The sequence below is a fragment of the Sphaeramia orbicularis genome, chromosome 18, assembly GCF_902148855.1.
Source record: "Sphaeramia orbicularis chromosome 18, fSphaOr1.1, whole genome shotgun sequence".
Taxonomy (NCBI): domain Eukaryota; kingdom Metazoa; phylum Chordata; class Actinopteri; order Kurtiformes; family Apogonidae; genus Sphaeramia; species Sphaeramia orbicularis.
Window position 1 is genome coordinate 44,172,774 of NC_043974.1, and position 20,380 is coordinate 44,193,153.

The 20,380-nt window shown below is 39.9% G+C and overlaps 1 protein-coding gene across 1 annotated transcript in view; it reads left to right on the forward strand.

Moving 5' to 3' along the window:
- The first annotated feature begins 1,178 nt into the window (after positions 1 to 1,178).
- Positions 1,179 to 20,380, forward strand: part of tbc1d19 (TBC1 domain family, member 19) — a 47,949-nt gene continuing 28,747 nt past the window's right edge. Inside the window, exons 1-10 of the mRNA XM_030162950.1 lie at positions 1,179 to 1,381; positions 2,476 to 2,548; positions 3,005 to 3,050; positions 11,080 to 11,155; positions 11,292 to 11,366; positions 12,154 to 12,217; positions 14,601 to 14,647; positions 16,347 to 16,457; positions 17,042 to 17,114; positions 19,635 to 19,673. Of these exons, the coding sequence (XP_030018810.1) occupies positions 1,286 to 1,381; positions 2,476 to 2,548; positions 3,005 to 3,050; positions 11,080 to 11,155; positions 11,292 to 11,366; positions 12,154 to 12,217; positions 14,601 to 14,647; positions 16,347 to 16,457; positions 17,042 to 17,114; positions 19,635 to 19,673 (700 nt within the window). The 5' untranslated portion in view covers positions 1,179 to 1,285. The remainder of the gene's footprint in view (positions 1,382 to 2,475; positions 2,549 to 3,004; positions 3,051 to 11,079; positions 11,156 to 11,291; positions 11,367 to 12,153; positions 12,218 to 14,600; positions 14,648 to 16,346; positions 16,458 to 17,041; positions 17,115 to 19,634; positions 19,674 to 20,380) is intronic.

Here is a 20,380-nt window from a genome sequence, read left to right on the forward strand (position 1 = left end):
CATGGTATGGGTAAATTAAAAAAAAAAAAGGACATTTTCACATGCATATGTTTATATATCTATATATCTATATCTATATCTATATCTATATCTATATATATATATATTATTTATTTATTTTTTTTTAAGTGCCAAATGTAAACTGAAAAACGCCCTCTTTCACTGATAAGAAAAATAAATAGAATGGTCATTAATAAATTAATTAATTAATAAATGAACCTTTCATCAACAAAAAATTATTCCTTATCTACTCACATGAACTCATTTTGAATAATTTAAAATATAAATGTTCTTCAAGTGTTACCAAAGCTTCAACAGGATTACAGACAATAAAACTATTAAATGAATGTATTCACTGTGTTTTATATTTCAGCATTAATTTTCAGTTTTTATTTTGTATTCAGTACATGATGACTTATTTAATGTATTTTTCCAAAAACATTTCAAGTACCCCTGGGGGTACACATATCCCACTTCAGGAACCTCTGAAGTACAGGTTTTAACCTCCTGAGACCCAGGAAATGTCAGCAGAGTACCAGCTTTTTCTGTTTTTTATTAAATAAGTGTCTGTATTGGAAACATCATGATGCAACAGTTTTTTCAGATGCAGTTTTTAAAATTTTTATGGAATGTCCTTTGTGCTTTGTGGTGGACAGTTTTCTATGCGTTTTTTTTTTTTTTTTTTTTTTTTTGTATAAAGTTGTGAAACTCTTGTCCACAAATGTGGACAGAAAACCCATAACTGGGTCTGAGGATAAAAGACTTCGAACATGAGACCAGATGGATAAAGTCAATCAACTCATGTCTTTATTTTATTTTATTTTATTTTATTTTTTCAATAACTCTTTATTCAATAAGGTGAAGTATACAGTAAATGTATACAACAAGAAAATAACAAGTTTGCCAGTGGGAAGGATTATACAGTTATTATAAAACAATGTCTAAATCAGAACAAATACTGGTGGGTTTAGAGCCTTTTTGTTTCCAGATTTATCTAAAAGCTTTAAATAAATTAATTAATAAAAAACAGTTTTGCTTTTTTTTTTTTTTGTCATTTCCACACCGGTCCGCCTTAAACTGAGTCCCTCTCCTTCTCCTCCGGAACCTTCGTCTCCTCCGGAACCAAAGCTCCGGCTTTTGTTTCCCGCGCGGCGCCCGGACGGTCTCCGTTGCTAAGTAACCGGAGCAGGAGGCTGCTACTGCGGCGCTGGATGCGGCTCGACCGGAACACGGAAAACGGAGCGGATTTACGGGAAAAACGGACGGAAATTCTACCGAAACAACCATGGACGAAGGCACCGAGCTGTGTGTGACCATCGGACAGATAGTCCAGCGGCTGAAGGGGACGCATTTACACTCCCAGATAGAGAGACAAGCTAAGGTGAGTTAGCATCAGGCTAACGGTGCAACTGCATCAATCTGAGCCACACACACAGGAAACACTGAATACATCTGTCCACCTTAAATACACCTGCCCACCTCAAATACATCTGTCCACCTTAAATACACCTGCCCACCTCAAATACATCTGTCCACCTTAAATACAACCGTCCACCTTAAATGCACCTGTCCACTTTTAACACATCTGTCCACCTTAAATACATTTGTCCACCTTTAACACATCTGTCCACCTTAAATACATCTGTCCACCTTTAACACATTTGTCCACCTTAAACACACCTGTCCACCTTTAACACATCTGTCCACCTTAAACACATCTATCCACCTTAAACACACCTGTCCACCTTTAACACATCTGTCCACCTTTAACACATCTGTCCACCTTAAACACATCTGTCCACCTTTAACACATCTGTCCACCTTAAACAGTACTGTCCACCTTAAACAGTACTGTCCACCTTAAACACATCTGTCCACCTTAAACAGTGCTGTCCACCTTAAACAGTGCTGTCCACCTTAAACACATCTGTCCACCTTAAACAGTACTGTCCACCTTAAACAGTGCTGTCCACCTTAAACACATCTGTCCACCTTAAACAGTACTGTCCACCTTAAACACATCTATCCACCTTAAACACACCTGTCCACCTTTAACACATCTGTCCACCTTAAACACATCTATCCACCTTAAACACACCTGTCCACCTTTAACACATCTGTCCACCTTTAACACATCTGTCCACCTTAAACACATCTGTCCACCTTTAACACATCTGTCCACCTTAAACAGTACTGTCCACCTTAAACAGTGCTGTCCACCTTAAACAGTACTGTCCACCTTAAACAGTACTGTCCACCTTAAACAGTACTGTCCACCTTAAACAGTGCTGTCCACCTTAAACAGTACTGTCCACCTTAAACAGTGCTGTCCACCTTAAACACATCTGTCCACCTTAAACAGTGCTGTCCACCTTAAACAGTGCTGTCCACCTTAAACAGTGCTGTCCACCTTAAACAGTACTGTCCACCTTAAACAGTGCTGTCCACCTTAAACAGTGCTGTCCACCTTTCCAGGAGTGTCTCCATCAGCCGGACATCCGTCTGGAGTCTCTGAAGGAGGACGTGCGCTCCTTCCTCAGGACCTCAGGTGAACACACCCAGGACATTTATCTGCACTTAACCTTTTCTCACCATTATTTTGTTTAGCATCAGAATTTTACTTATTATTTTCTTAATTTTTGGTTCATTTTATGGATAATTTAGTTCATTTTCTTTTCTATGTTCATTTTCTTAATTATTTTGTTCATTTTTTGTACATTTCATTGATTGTGTTTTATTTTCAAATGCTTTTTTCCCCACATTTAGCCCATCCTTATTCCTTTATCACCATTTATTTTCATATTATCCTGTGTATTTATAGTGTCCTCCAATATTTAATTCACTGATCATGTAGATGTTCATTGAAGCTCAGAGTAAATTCAAAGGTTATTATATAAAAAAAGAGAAAACTGAAGGAAAAGTGTCTTTTTCAGTCGAATCTGTCTTTAACTGAACATAAACCCAGTGTGTGCGTCCACGTCATCCTGCTGTTTTTGTTTCACAGGTTGGGAAAGGCGACTCCAGAATGCAGTTTACAGAGAACTCCACGTGTAAGAACATTTACTATTTACTAAACACACATTTATTATGTCCATGAACATTTAATTCACTGACAGACGAAGGTGTCACTGTTTTCAATGATCGACTTCATTGTGTTTGGAGATTTTGATGCATGAAACACACGGTAAAGAAGTCGCAAGACACAAAATAAGACTGAGGATCAACAGGTATTAAAGGTTTACATCAGCGGGCGGTTCTGAAAGCACACAGACGACCCAGAAGTCTGAGCTGAACGGCAGCGTCACAGGAAACGATAACGTCTGCTTCAGTGTTTTCCACCACTGATGAGTCAGCATCAGACACATGAGACCAACGCTGACTCAACTCACACTGGACCTCATTTATGTGTATATAGGTGAATAGATATATATGTATTAGACCTGTAATGGTACACAAAATTTTCAGTTCGGTACGTTTTTGGTTTTGAAAGCCATGGTTTGTTTTTTTTTTCAGTTTGGTAGAGGAAGAAAGAAAACCCCTCAAAATGTTTTTAATGCATTTATTATGAATTTTTTTTTAGCATTTTTCCCCCAAGTTTTGGAGACAATCGAATATAGAAAAGCAGGAATAATATAATTCTGCTGCAATAAATCAAATAGAAAATAAAATAAATAAAATATTACTAAATGTATTTTAAACATTAGTTTTGCACTTTTCCCTGAAAGGGAGTTTTGAACAAACAACAAAAATCTAATCCCAGTTCTGTCAGGTCACATTCTGCAGAAAAATAACAACAAAAAAATTCCACATGAAGTGCAACATTAAGAAGAGGACAAACTGGTATTCTGTTGAAACAAACTGAAGAGAAACACTGACAGGAAAATGAACCAAATGATTTATTTTAGGACAGAGAACAAACTGTTTAGGCCACTGTGTGTATTTGTGTGTGTGTGTGTGTGTGTGTGTGCGTGTGTGTGTGTGTTTGTGTTTGTGTGTGTGTGTGCAGGGTGAGATTTGTCAGAAACACAGGGGGCATGTGTTGGCTTGTTTTGGTGGCAGTAGTGTTTCATGTTCAGAACCATGTGACTGCTGCATAAACATTATCGCTGTTACTTGTTTGTCCTTCATCCTCCGCTGCACCAGTCCCTCTTTTTTCACCTCCTTTATCAATACCATCACATTTACGGAACTTTTGAAAATAACTAAGGAGACATTTTGCACGAGCAAAGTAGGATAGGATTTGGCTGAAGTCAGCGAAACAACGAGACATCAGACAGAAGTAACGGTGGCACTGTGGAGCCTTCAGAATGTACCGTAAACTTTAAAAAGAACTGAATCTATCTATCTATCTATCTATCTATCTATCTATCTATCTATCTATCTATCTATCTATCTATCTATCTATCTATCTATCTATCTATCTATCTATCTATCTATCTATCTATCTATCTATCTATCTATCTATCTTTTGTTCTTTTCATATTCGATTGCGAATCCACAATCAGAAAATGAAAAAATGACACGTTATTTCATTATTCATGTACGAATCAAAAATCAAAAAGCCAGTTGGTTTTCAGTTATTTTCCAAAACAAAAGAAAAACTGGCGGTTAATTTGATTTGTGCTTGAAAATAAAAGTAAAATTGAATTTCAAGGAGTTTTTCATTTTCAGTGTCAAAACAGATAAACCAAATTTTAAAAAAAGACAGATTGATTTTTGTTTTCTCTTTCTAATAACAAACAAAAAAAAAAGTTACGACTTGACAGAAATGGAAAAACGGACCAAAACCAGCATTTAAAAAAATTTTTTTTTCATTTTCTGAGACCAGATGTTGTTATTGTCAAGGAAAGAGCGCTAATTGTTAGGTCACAAAGATTCTTACGAATGGTGGGTTTGTACGAAAGCTGGACATCTGAGTCATACTGCTGGGTCAGTGTCTCTGTTAGTAATTGGATTTTCTTTTCAGAATCTATCTATCTATCTATCTATCTATCTATCTATCTATCTATCTATCTATCTATCTATCTATCTATCTATCTATCTATCTATCTATCTATCTATCTATCTATCTATCGAGAGGCTCGATGTAGATCTGTATGTATGTAGATGTAAACATTTTTAAAATCTAATTTCTTTGATCACATTTTCATCCCTTTTCTCCTCTGTACTTCACTTTTTTTCCCTCGGCCTTCACTTCAGTGTGTTGTCATCAGTTCACTGTCCGTCTGTCTGTCCATGCGTACGTGCATAAACTTTGGCGTGGACTGAAGGTGGAGGGTTTTCAAGTTTGGGCCTGTTATGTTTGTGTTTGTTACTGGTTTTTACCAACTTTTAGTCTGTTTAAACCACAGGTGTCGAACATGCGGCCCGTGGGCCAAAACCGGCCCGCCAAAGGTTCCAATCCGGCCCGCGGCATGATTTTATGGAGTGTAAAAATGACACTGAAGATCTGAACAGTCTGTGGTGTTGAACTGGTTTCAGCCCAATGTGATCTAAAGTCAAATAACTACATAATAACACTGACAATAAAATGAGAACAACCTGAAAATGAAGGACAATTTGAACAATATTCTGTTATTAAATGTTTTGTGGATTTGTAGATCCGATTTGTAAGTTGTGTTCATAAGTTGGCACTTAATATTGTAGACATTCTTATTTTAGTTCCACATTCCAAACTTCCAAATTTCAACAGTATTATGTTTGTGTAACATTGTGTGTACTGCACATGTACAAGTGATAAGTTGAGGCAGAATATTGTTAAAATTTAGCTTATTTTTCTTAAGAAATTACTTTTTTTTCTGGTTATTCACATCTTTTTGTGAAAAGATAGTTTGTAAATGTAAATATTTTCATAATTTAATGTTTTTTATTGTACTAAGATGAAGAGAAAAACTTTGAGTTATTATTTATAGGTTTTTATGCTATAAGTTTAATGGTTTGGCTCGCTCAAGATCGAATTGGGCTGAATGTGGAAACCTGAACTAAAAGGAGTTCAACACCCCTGGTTTAAAGCATGTTTTACTTTGGTTTTATTAGGCTTAAATCAGTTTGAACCATTTTAAAATCAGTTTGAACCACTGATTATTTTGGTTTTACCATCTGTTAAACTTGTTTTACCAAATTTTTGTCTATTTCAACCACCTTGTAGTTTATACTGGTTTTTACCAGGTTTTTCTCCGTTTAAACCATCTTTTAAGTTGTTTTTTACTCTACTTATCTCGAGATTCTCATCTTTTCCTCAGTTTAAATCATCCTTTAGTCTGGTTTTACCGTCTTTTCCTCAGTTTAAACCATCCTTTAGTCTGGTTTTACCAAGTTTTCCTCAATTTAAACCATCCTTTAGTCTGGTTTTACCAAGTTTTCCTCAGTTTAAACCATCCTTTAGTCTGGTTTTACCGTCTTTTCCTCAGTTTAAACCATCCTTTAGTCTGGTTTTACCGTCTTTTCCTCAGTTTAAACCATCCTTTAGTCTGGTTTTACCAAGTTTTCCTCAGTTTAAACCATCCTTTAGTCTGGTTTTACCATCTTTTCCTCAGTTTAAACCATCCTTTAGTCTGGTTTTACCAAGTTTTCCTCAGTTTAAACCATCCTTTAGTCTGGTTTTACCATCTTTTCCTCAGTTTAAACCATCCTTTAGTCTGGTTTTACCGTCTTTTCCTCAGTTTAAACCATCCTTTAGTCTGGTTTTACCATCTTTTCCTCAGTTTAAACCATCCTTTAGTCTGGTTTTACCAAGTTTTCCTCAGTTTAAACCATCCTTTAGTCTGGTTTTACCGTCTTTTCCTCAGTTTAAACCATCCTTTAGTCTGGTTTTACCATCTTTTCCTCAGTTTAAACCATCCTTTAATCTGGTTTTACCATCTTTTCCTCAGTTTAAACCATCCTTTAGTCTGGTTTTACCGTCTTTTCCTCAGTTTAAACCATCCTTTAGTCTGGTTTTACCATCTTTTCCTCAGTTTAAACCATCCTTTAGTCTGGTTTTACCATCTTTTCCTCAGTTTAAACCATCCTTTAGTCTGGTTTTACCAAGTTTTCCTCAATTTAAACCATCCTTTAGTCTGGTTTTACCATCTTTTCCTCAGTTTAAACCATCCTTTAGTCTGGTTTTACCAAGTTTTCCTCAATTTAAACCATCCTTTAGTCTGGTTTTACCGTCTTTTCCTCAGTTTAAACCATCCTTTAGTCTGGTTTTACCATCTTTTCCTCAGTTTAAACCATCCTTTAGTCTGGTTTTACCGTCTTTTCCTCAGTTTAAACCATCCTTTAGTCTGGTTTTACCAAGTTTTCCTCAGTTTAAACCATCCTTTAGTCTGGTTTTACCGTCTTTTCCTCAGTTTAAACCATCCTTTAGTCTGGTTTTACCAAGTTTTCCTCAGTTTAAACCATCCTTTAGTCTGGTTTTACCAAGTTTTCCTCAGTTTAAACTATCCTTTAGTCTGGTTTTACCGTCTTTTCCTCAGTTTAAACCATCCTTTAGTCTGGTTTTACCGTCTTTTCCTCAGTTTAAATTATCCTTTAGTCTGGTTTTACCAAGTTTTCCTCAGTTTAAACCATCCTTTAGTCTGGTTTTACCGTCTTTTCCTCAGTTTAAACTATCCTTTAGTCTGGTTTTACCATCTTTTCCTCAGTTTAAACCATCCTTTAGTCTGGTTTTACCGTCTTTTCCTCAGTTTAAACCATCCTTTAGTCTGGTTTTACCGTCTTTTCCCTCAGTTTAAACCATCCTTTAGTCCGGTTTTACCGTCTTTTCCTCAGTTTAAACCATCCTTTAGTCTGGTTTTACCAAGTTTTCCTCAGTTTAAACCATCCTTTAGTCTGGTTTTACCGTCTTTTCCTCAGTTTAAACCATCCTTTAGTCTGGTTTTACCAAGTTTTCCTCAGTTTAAACCATCCTTTAGTCTGGTTTTACCAAGTTTTCCTCAGTTTAAACCATCCTTTAGTCCGGTTTTACCATCTTTTCCTCAGTTTAAACCATCCTTTAGTCCGGTTTTACCGTCTTTTCCTCAGTTTAAACCATCCTTTAGTCCGGTTTTACCGTCTTTTCCTCAGTTGAAACCATCCTTTAGTCCGGTTTTACCGTCTTTTCCTCAGTTGAAACCATCCTTTAGTCCGGTTTTACCGTCTTTTCCTCAGTTGAAACCATCCTTTAGTCCGGTTTTACCGTCTTTTCCTCAGTTGAAACCATCCTTTAGTCCGGTTTTACCGTCTTTTCCTCAGTTGAAACCATCCTTTAGTCCGGTTTTACCGTCTTTTCCTCAGTTTAAACCATCCTTTAGTCTGGTTTTACCATCTTTTCCTCAGTTTAAACCATCCTTTAGTCTGGTTTTACCGTCTTTTCCTCAGTTTAAACCATCCTTTAGTCTGGTTTTACCGTCTTTTCCTCAGTTTAAACTATCCTTTAGTCTGGTTTTACCGTCTTTTCCTCAGTTTAAACCATCCTTTAGTCTGGTTTTACCATCTTTTCCTCAGTTTAAACCATCCTTTAGTCTGTTTTACCGTCTTTTCCTCAGTTTAAACCATCCTTTAGTCTGGTTTTACCAAGTTTTCCTCAGTTTAAACCATCCTTTAGTCTGGTTTTACCGTCTTTTCCTCAGTTTAAACCATCCTTTAGTCTGGTTTTACCGTCTTTTCCTCAGTTTAAACCATCCTTTAGTCTGGTTTTACCATCTTTTCCTCAGTTTAAACCATCCTTTAGTCTGGTTTTACCAAGTTTTCCTCAGTTTAAACCATCCTTTAGTCTGGTTTTACCGTCTTTTCCTCAGTTTAAACCATCCTTTAGTCTGGTTTTACCGTCTTTTCCTCAGTTTAAACCATCCTTTAGTCTGGTTTTACCATCTTTTCCTCAGTTTAAACCATCCTTTAGTCTGGTTTTACCAAGTTTTCCTCAGTTTAAACCATCCTTTAGTCTGGTTTTACTGTCTTTTCCTCAGTTTAAACCATCCTTTAGTCTGGTTTTACCGTCTTTTCCTCAGTTTAAACCATCCTTTAGTCTGGTTTTACCGTCTTTTCCTCAGTTTAAACCATCCTTTAGTCTGGTTTTACCGTCTTTTCCTCAGTTTAAACCATCCTTTAGTCCGGTTTTACCGTCTTTTCCTCAGTTTAAACCATCCTTTAGTCTGGTTTTACCGTCTGTTCGACCTGTGTTCTTTATTAGACTTACAGACCGGTCCATCTTTGTAAAGCGCTGGTTGTTGGTGGTCTTTTTTTTTCCTCTTGAGGCTGATGCGTTGGACTCTGTAGACGTTTCCCTGTGACTCACTGCCGGCGTTTGCATGGGCCTCAGCTCTGGTTGTGGTTTGGACGGAGGCGGATGTCGTTTAATGACTCATCCGATGTGTCCGACATGTTCCCTCAGGATGACGGACATGAGGCCATAATGCGACCCCTGGGTTTAGTCACATTAAGTACTTTTACCACAGACGTTAAAACTATAATGAGCTTTATCGCCGTCACTATTAGTGACAGGACAGACGCGTATTTTCATTTGGTTCACATTCTCAGATAAAACTCTTCCAAAACTACTCAATGTTTTTCACTGTTTTAATGCATTTCAATGCTACAAACTCTGATGTTAAACATAGACTTTATTACTCTAGGTTTGTGCTGCATTTATTATTAATAATGTGTTAATTTTGCTCCATTTATGACATTTATTTGTAGAATAACAACCACGTTGCACTCATTTGGGCAAAAGAAGCTCCTAAAATTAGACACGTCAGTCTGTTTTCTCATATTTGATCTTTTTTACCAAACATCATTTTCATCTTTTTTGTGTCTGATGTAGTTTTTGTCACAACACAACAAGTAGGCTATTTATGAATCACACAATATGACAGTTTCCACCTCGTACTTTAGTTTTACTGTCTTTTATACTAGTTTCACCAACTTCTGCTCTGTTTAAACCATCTTTAAATCTGGTTTAACCATTGATTATTTTGGTTTGACCATCTTTTGGACTTGTCTTTGTGTAGGAGGTTTTTTCTCACACGTGCAGCTTTAATCTTTAATCAGGTTCATGTTATTGACATTTTTAAAGGATGGTTTGTGGATGTAAACATTTTCATAATGTAATTACTTCTACCAACTTCTACTGTGTTTAAACCACCTTTTAGTTTGGTTTTATTATACTTTAGTCTAGTTTAGCCATCTAAAAATCTGTTTTAACCATTGATTATTTTGGCTTTACCTTCTTTTAGAATAGTTTTTATCAAATTTTAGTCCATTTTAACCACCTTGTAGTTTAGTTTTACTGTCTTTTATACTGGTTTTACCATCTTTTACTCTGTTAAAGCATCTTTTAGTCTGGTTTTACTCTATTTTAGTCCAGCTGATCATCTTTAAATCTGTTTTAACCATTGAATATTTTGGTTTTACCTTCTTTTAGAATAGTTTTTATCAAATTGTAGTCCATCTTAACCACCTTGTAATTTAGATTTACTGTCTTTTATACTGGTTTTTATCAAATTCTGCTCTGTTTAAACCAACTTTTAGTGTGATTTTGTTACACTTTTGTCTAGTTTATCATTTTTAAATCTGTTTTAACCATTGGTTATTTTGGTTTGACCATCTTTTAGTCTAGTTTTGTCAAATTTTATTCCATTTTAATCATCTTGTAGTTTAGTTTTACTGTATGTTATGCTAGTTTTATCAAATTCTTCTCTGTCTAAACCATCTTTTAGTCTGGTTTGACTCTAGTTTCAATGCATCCATTTCTGTGGAACAGGGCCAGTCTGGACTCAACAGACCACATGACCTTCATCCACTGAAACTCAGTCCAGTCTTTATATTCTTGTTTCTTAGACGTGGTTTGACCCACTTCAGATCCAACTGGGCTGAGTGTGAACCTGAACTAAAATGATGAAAATCTTCAGTGTCATTTTTCACATATTCACCCCCTGGCCCAGATTGGACTGTTTTTGGGGCTGGTTTTGGTCCACGGGCCTCATGTTTGACACCTTTAAACCTTCAGGATCCTGTACTGAGCTGGTGTCAGTTGGTGTTTTTCTGTAATTCCTTGTATTAAAGCCTCTTGTTTGGACTGTAGCTGTAACCCCCCCCCCCCACTGTGGTGTTTTGCAGCCAGCTGCCCCCCAGCCACCCGGCGGCTCCTCCAGAACATCTCAAAGAACCGCTGGCCTACATGCGAAAGGCTCAGGTCAGTGTGTCCACCCTCATCTCCGTCACTCCGCCTCCTCCACCTCCCAGACGCATCAAACGCCCCCGTTTTTTTTTATGGCTTCTGTATTTTTTAACGGCAGGCGTGTGCGTGTGGCGTGTTCTCTTCCACACAGGCCAGCTGGGAGAAGCGTGTCCTCAAAAGCCTCAACAGCATGAGCTCGGAGCTGGGAGTTCCTCTGGCTCGACGGGTAAAGCAAACACTGTAAATCGCAGCGGCGGCGGTGGCGGTAGAACCCACCCAACGCACATGCCCTGAAAGCAACACCCACAGACCAACAGTTCACAACACAAGCTGCACACCAGCAGTAACAGGAACTCATGCACCGGGTGGAAGGACTCCGGTTCATCTGTGTGGTTTCTGCTCCTGTTAGGGCTGCACCATGAACCGATTTTAAGTCGAAATCACATTATTTAATTAGGACGATGTTTAACAAAGGGTATTCGTCAAAATGATTGGTGAGTCCCGGTCTTGTCCCGCCTCCCTGTACACTAAACAGGTCCAGAGGACGGCTCCATCAGTTCTTAATGACTCCCATCCTTTACACAGTGAATTCCAGCTCCTTTCCTCTGGACGGAGGTTCTTAGTCCCAGGTGCAGGACACAGCGTTTAGAAAAACAGCTCTGGTCCTGTCGCCGTCACTGAGCTCAAGAAGAAATAGTGACACTGCACTTTATTTATTTACTTATTTCACTCATTTATCCGATTTCTTTGCTCTATTTATTATTATTGTGACTTCTAATTTTAAAATTGTATGTTCTTATCCTGGTTTTTATCCCAGAGACTGGTACTGGTGCACCCTTAGTTTCCATCAGAACAGCCTCATACATAAACGGTATCGGCGTCATCATCTGGTCTGGGTTCATTTACGTATTTGTTTGATGGATGTGACGTTTCCCTGGTTCTGTTCTAGTTTTATGACATTTGTTTGTTTGTTTGTTTGTTGAAATGCTGTTTTTTTTTCTTCTGCTCCTCAGAGGCCGACGCTGGAGCAGAAGGAACTGACCAACAAATGGAACGAGATGGGAACAGACGAACCAGGTGTGAGACCAGGATGCACCAGTCACACAGACCATTAGAAAACTGGAGCTGGGACTCAGATCTGACCAGAACCAGAACCAGAACCAGGTTTTAGTCAAAGGATGAGACTCAGATCTGACCAGAACCAGAACCAGAACCAGGTTTTAGTCAAAGGATGAGACTCAGATCAAACCAGAACCAGGTTTTAGTCGAAGAGCTGGGACTCGGATCTGACCAGAACCAGAACCAGAACCAGGTTTTAGTCAAAGGATGAGACTCAGATCTGACCAGAACCAGAACCAGGTTTTAGTCAAAGGATGAGACCCAGATCAGATCAGACCAGAACCAGAACCAGGTTTTAGTCAAAGGATGAGACCCAGATCAGATCAGACCAGAACCAGAACCAGGTTTTAGTCAAAGGATGAGACCCAGATCAGATCAGACCAGAACCAGGTTTTAGTCGAAGCAGAACAACAGTCGACAACATGAAGGGAACTAGAGATACAGTCACGGAAAAAAACTAATTTGGAGTTAAATTTAGGAAAACAAGGGGTGGTCGAATAATTTTTTCTGTGACTGTATTTTAGTGCATTTTACTCTATTTTAGTGTATTTTAGTGCATTTTTAGTGCATTTTACTCTATTTTAGTGCATTTTAGTGGATTTATAGTGCATTTTGGTGTATTTTTAGTGCATTTTACTCTTGTGCATTTATAGTGCATTTTACTCAATTTTAGTGTATTTTTTAGTGCATTTTACTCTGTAAGTACATTTTAGTGTATTTTCAGTGCATTTTACTCTATTTTAGTGCATTTTCAGTGCATTTTAGTCCATTTTCAGTGCATTTCACTCAATTTTACTCCATTTTAGTGCATTTTAGAGTATTTTCAGGGCATTTTACTCTATTTTTAGTGCTTTTTATGTGTACTTTATTGTATTATAGTGTATTTGTTAGTACATTTTTGTGTATTTTTAGTGCATTTTACTCTATTTGTGGTTGTATTTCAGTATATTGGTTAGTGCGTTTTAGTGTAATTTTTTTTAGTGCATTTTAGTGTATTTTTAGTGCATTTTACTCTATTGTAGTGCATTTTAGTGTATTTTTGTGCCTTTAAGTATATTTTTAGTGTATTTTTGTGCATTTTACTCTATTTTTAGTGCTTTTTAAGTGTACTTTAGTGTATTGTAGTGTATTTGTTGTGTATTTGTTGACAGACGTTACAACAAAAGAAGAAGAGTTTTAAAAGAAACACCAGGAAACCAAATCCTTTTTAAATTCAGTACGGGATAGAGGGGTAATATACAATAGTAATGAATATATGTGTAAATCAGCAGGATATGTACGTTTGCTGACATGTTTATGGAATGACCTCGCTTGCCATCTCGCGATAATAAATAAACAAATCATCGCATTTGTGATTTAATGGAAAAACCGACATTACGCACTTCTGTTTTTTTTTAGCATTTAGTAAATATTGGTAAAGTTTTGCGCAGATGTCCAATGGAAAAGCGTCTAGTGTGCATTTTGTACTCACTTGGTAGAAGGGTGTTAATGTAGGAATTTAACATTATTTACAATCTGCTGATTTTAGTGGATGCGTCCAAATTTAAAAATCATGCAAAAATGAACAACTTTTAAATTCTGACCTAAAACAAATTGTGAAAAATACTGACCTTTAATGACATGGAGGTCAAAGTGTGTATAATCCGCTGCCCTGGACACCGTAGGGTTAAAGAAATGCCCACTGTAAAGTCTGCCGTTCAGCTGCGGCTCTGCTTTGCTTTTCCTCTCAGTGTTTGTTGTAGATTTTATCTGCGATGAATTCAGTTCCACTCGGTCTTATTTTTACATCTGAGACGACAGCTGCCGCTTTCCGGACTCAGAGCCAGAACCCGGTCCGAGTCACTGGGTTCCGTCTGGGTCTGGATCCTGGCATAGAACTGACCCTACCCTCCGGTTCAGACGGTAACCGTGGTAACCAAACAGCGCCGTCGTAGCCGAGGCATATCACAACATTCAGGCCTGTGTCCCGTTCCCTGGGTATAAACACTGTGGACTGTGAAGGTGGAGGCTGTCCAGACCATAATAACCACAGCGCCCCTTCCTTCCATCCAAACCTCGGCGTGACCTCCTCACGGGGACGCCGCTGCCACCGCCGCCGTCGAATTTACAGCCGCAGCCCTTTAGATGGAAGTTCCCTGTATAAGTGACTGAGTGGAGCTGAAGTGTCAGAGTGCAGGTGATGGAGTGTGTGTGTGTGTGTGTGTGTGTGTGTGTGTGTGTGTAGTCTACGTCCTACGTAAACACCGTCGGATGTGTATACGTGTCCGAGGACGACTGGAAGTGCCGCCATTAACTCACAGATTATTGAGATTCATTGAGGCTCTTGTGTTTGTCGCTGCAGATTTGAGTCGATTCAGACCCGTTTATGCCCCCAAAGACTTCCTGGAGGTAAGAGGAGTCTGCTGACCTCAGAAAAACACCTACACCTGCACCTGCACCTACACCCACACCCACACCTGCACCCACACCCACACCTGCACCCACACCCACACCTACACCTGCACCTGCACCCACACCTGCACCTGCACCTATACCCACACCTGCACCCACACCCACACCTACACCTACACCCACACCCACACCTGCACCTGCACCTATACCCACACCTGCACCCACACCCACACCTACACCCACACCCACACCTACACCTGCACCCACACCCACACCTACACCCACACCCACACCCACACCTACACCTGCACCTGCACCCACACCTGCACCTGCACCTACACCCACACCCACACCTACACCTGCACCTACACCCACACCCACACCTACACCTGCACCTACACCCACACCCGCACCCACACCTGCACCTGCACCCACACCCACACCTGCACCTACACCCACACCTGCACCTACACTGACACCCACACCCGCACCCACACCTGCACCTGCACCCACACCTGCACCCACACCCACACCTGCACCTACACCCACACCCGCACCCACACCCACACCTACACCTGCACCTGCACCTACACCCACACCCGCACCCACACCTGCACCTGCACCTGCACCCACACCTGCACCCACACCCACACCTACACCTACACCCGCACCCACACCCACACCTGCACCTACACCCGCACCCACACCCACACCTACACCTGCACCTACACCCACACCTGCACCTGCACCCACACCCACACCTACACCCACACCCGCACCCACACCTGCACCTGCACCTACACCTGCACCTACACCCACACCCGCACCCACACCCACACCTACACCTGCACTTGCACCTACACCCACACCTGCACCTACACTGACACCCACACCCACACCTACACCTATACGCACACCCACACCTGCACCCACACCTACACCCATGGGTATATGTCACTAAACAGATATAGGTATAAAAAAAACCAAAGCTTATCAAATTGATCAATCATTTATTGAAATGAATTGCAGTGTTTTCCTGTTGTTGTTTTTTTTGTAGTATGTTTTAGATTAGATTGAATTTGATTGAAATTAAGGTTCCAGTAACAGAACACTGAATGTAAACATATAAGAAATATTACAAAAAAAAAAAGACTAAAGTAATAGTAATAAAATCAGTATTGAAGAACAGGTAATGGCACAGTAGAAAGTACTAGTAGTAATAAGTAATAAAGTAGTAATAATGATAAATGTCATTAATAAATAAGTCTTTTCTCTATTTGTGCCTTTTGTAACCACTAATCCTACTATTGAACCTTCAGTTTTTAGTTTGGTTTAGGAAAAGACCCTGGTTTGGGTGAAGTGAGTTCTGTGACAAAATGATTTGACTACATTGAACACAAAGTGACTTTGGATGAGTTATGAATAAATTAAAAACTCCAAACTCACAGAGACAAAGAGATCAAGACAATGATGTAAAAGATGTAAGAAGATAAAATAAACTCTGATGGTGTCTGATGTTGAAAACAGGTTAAATGTTCTATTGAACAGGATGAAAACAGTCCTGGTCTCATCTTCAGGGTCAGAACAGGACAAACATCAAACACAACATTTATCTGCGTTTCAGATCAGGACTGTCTGTTTTTTCTACTAGTTTCACTTTTCTTTAACTCATCAGACCTCGTTGTTTCTTTTCCAGGTTCTGATCAGTTTACGGAACCCGAACCACGACAGCAGTGAGGAGGTCAGCGTCCGGAGCCACTGGGGGCTGATCCAGATCCCCCTCAACGTCAGGGACGTCCCCCAGCTGGTAGGACCGGGACCACCGGGACCGGGGATGGGTCTGGATCCGGGTCTGGATCTGGGTCCAGGACCGGGTCTTGGTCTGGGTCCAGAGACTAGACCGAGTTTATGTGACTGAGACAGAAATTACATCAACATAACAGTAGAAATATATAATTATATATTATTATATAATATAATCATTTACAAAATAAGTCCATAATTAGTGTTAGTGTTTGTAAGCACTGACAGGATTTTCCTGTTATTTTTGTAGTATTTTTAATAAGAGTCTGTTTTTCTGCTATTTTTGTAGTATTTCATTGTATTTTTAGTAACAGGCCTTGTTTTCCTTTTGTTTTTTGTAGTATTTCATTGTATTTTTAGTAACAGGCCTTGTTTTCCTTTTGTTTTTTGTAGTATTTCATTGTATTTTTAGTAACAGGCCTTGTTTTCCTTTTGTTTTTTGTAGTATTTCATTGTATTTTTAGTAACAGGCCTTGTTTTCCTTTTGTTTTTTGTAGTATTTCATCGTATTTTTAATAACAGACCCTGGTTTCCTGTTGTTTTTGTAGTATTTTGGTTCTGATTTCCATTTGTGGTTTACTCTCTCAGAGGCGGGCGTACTCAGAGCTGAACATGGCGACAGGGCAGCTGGGAATTGATGACCACGCCCATGTCCATCCAGGTAGCCCCGCCCCTAACGACCCATTCCATTAGTTTTCTGTCATCTCTTAAAGAGGTTTTGGATCTTATTGAACAATGTCGACTCAGACCGACCTTTGAACTCACTCAGACTATTATGGTGATGTTTGAGGAACGTGAATGTGGTCTGTAATGGTACATAAACACAATGTCCATGTATGGGCTGGATTGGTGTCCATGGACACCCACGTTTTTGGGTGGTTTTGGGTGTTTTATGGGTGGTTTTTGGGTGGTTTATAGGTGGTTTTTGGGTGGTTTATAGGTGGTTTTGAGAGGTTTTTGGGTGGTTTATGGGTGATTTTGGTGGTTTGGGGTGGTTTTTGGGTGGTTTATGGGTGGTTTTGGGTGGTTTATGGGTGATTTGGTGGTTTTTGGGTGGTTTATAGGTGGTTTTGAGAGGTTTTTGGGTGGTTTATGGGTGATTTTGGTGGTTTGGGGTGGTTTATGGGTGATTTTTGGGTGGTTTATGGGTGGTTTTGGGTGGTTTATGGGTGATTTTGGTGGTTTTTGGGTGGTTTATAGGTGGTTTTGAGAGGTTTTTGGGTGGTTTATGGGTGATTTTGGTGGTTTTGGAGGGTTTATGGGTGGTTTTGGTGGTTTGGGGTGGTTTATGGGTGAATTTGGTGGAACTGGGTGGTTTATGGGTGATTTTTGGGTGGTTTATAGGTGGTTTTGGGTGGTTTATGGGTGATTTTGGTGGTTTTTGGGTGGTATTGGTGGTTTTTGGGTTGTTTATGGATGGTTTATGGGTGGTTTTTGGGTGGTTTATGGGTGGTTTTTGGGTGGTTTATGGGTGAATTTGGTGGTTTTGGGTGATTTTGGTGGTTTTAGGTGATTTATAGGTGGTTTTGGTGTTTTTTGGGTTGTTTATAGGTGGGTTTTGCGTTGCTTTTGGTGGTTTATGGGTTGTTTTTGGCTCTGTTTTTTTGTAACGGTGCATAAACACAGCGTCCACGTTTGGACCTGGTTCTGTCTACGTGGACGCCTGTTTTTTTTTTGTAGCGGTGCATAAACAGTGTCCACGTTTGGACCTGGTTCTGTCTTCGTGGACGCCTGTTTTTTTTTGTTACAGTGCATAAACAGTGTCCACGTTTGGACCTGGTTCTGTCTCTGTGGATGCCTGTTATTTTTGGAACAGTGCATAAACAGTGTCCACGTTTGGACCTGGTTCTGTCTCCGTGGACGCCTGTTATTTTTGTAACAGTGCATAAACAGTGTCCACGTTTGGACCTAGTTCTGTCTTCGTGGACGCCTGTTATTTTTGGAACAGTGCATAAACACAGTGTCCACGTTTGGACCTGGTTCTGTCTCCGTGGACGCCTGTTATTTTTGTAACAGTGCATAAACAGTGTCCACGTTTGGACCTGGTTCTGTCTCCGTGGACGCCTGTTTTTTTTTTGTAGCGGTGCATAAACAGTGTCCACGTTTGGACCTGGTTCTGTCTTCGTGGACGCCTGTTATTTTTGGAACAGTGCATAAACAGTGTCCACGTTTGGACCTGGTTCTGTCTCCGTGGACGCCTGTTTTTTTTTTGTAGCGGTGCATAAACAGTGTCCACGTTTGGACCTGGTTCTGTCTTCGTGGACGCCTGTTATTTTTGGAACAGTGCATAAACAGTGTCCACGTTTGGACCTAGTTCTGTCTTCGTGGACGCCTGTTTTTTTTTGTTACAGTGCATAAACAGTGTCCACGTTTGGACCTGGTTCTGTCTCCGTGGACGCCTGTTATTTTTGGAACAGTGCATAAACACAGTGTCCACGTTTGGACCTGGTTCTGTCTACGTGGACGCCTGTTTTTTTTTTTGTAGCGGTGCATAAACAGTGTCCACGTTTGGACCTGGTTCTGTCTACGTGGACGCCTGTTTTTTTTTTGTAGCGGTGCATAAACAGTGTCCACGTTTGGACCTGGTTCTGTCTCCGTGGATGCCTGTTTTTTTTTGTTACAGTGCATAAACAGTGTCCACGTTTGGACCTGGTTCTGTCTCCGTGGACGCCTGTTATTTTTGGAACAGTGCATAAACACAGTGTCCACGTTTGGACCTGGTTCTGTCTACGTGGACGCCTGTTTTTTTTTTGTAGCGGTGCATAAACAGTGTCCACGTTTGGACCTGGTTCTGTCTACGTGGATGCCTGTTTTTTTTTTGTAGCGGTGCATAAACAGTGTCCACGTTTGGACCTGGTTCTGTCTCCGTGGATGCCTGTTTTTTTTTGTTACAGTGCATAAACAGTGTCCACATTTGGACCTGGTTCTGTCTCCGTGGACGCCTGGTTTTTTTTGTAGCGGTGCATAAACAGTGTCCACGTTTGGACCTGGTTCTGTCTCCGTGGACGCCTGGTTTTCCTCAGACACTATCTGTGTTGAGGCCTGGTATTGACAGTGTTGCCGTCTGCTGTTTGGCCTTTAAATAGTTGCGTATCCAGCTCATCTGTGTTTGTAAATCACTCTGATAGAATTACATGGAAAAAGCAGAAGACTGATGCTGTGTTTTTCTGTTTCTGTGCAGATTTGTTCGAGAGCGAGTACATTCAGGTTGGAAAAAAAGGTAAGAACAGTTTGGGTTCATTCCTCTTTTCCTGATTATCTATGGGTTGTGAGATTCCTCTTCTTCTCTATTATCATTTCAGGACACGTTTTTATGTTTTTACCACTTTTTAAAGAGTTTCTATTTTTACATTAAAGAGTCTTTGGACGTCAGAGTATTTATATCCACTGTCCATCAGGGACTAAACAGACACATGAAACAGACACAGAATACGTTTAATTATCATATAATGGAGGGTGGATGTTCACACACACCTCGACTAAATGCAGTTAACCTCCTCATACCGTCCTGATCAGGCCTTAATCTGCCTTTAGCTTTTTACACGCTGCGCCTTTTAACAGTTCTAACCATTTTATATTTGAAGAAAATGACAGTTATCATAGTAAACCACAGCCCAACCAAGTGGACTTTTCCTTCCATAGACGGTGGCTGTTTTCACCTGACATCACACACTCCACCTGACAAACACTGGGGTGTTTTTTGGTTGTTTTTGGATGGTGTTTGTGTGTTTTTTTGGGGGTGGTTTTTGGATTGTTTTGGGGTGTCTTTGGGTATGGTTTTGGGGTTGTTTTTTTGGTTTGTTTTTGGGTGGTTTGGGGTTGTATTTCGATGGTTTTTGGGTGTTGTTTGGGTGTTTTTCTTTTGGGGGGGGGGAGTGGTTTGGGTTGGGTTGTTTTTGGGTTGTTTTGGGGTGCTTTTAGGTGCTT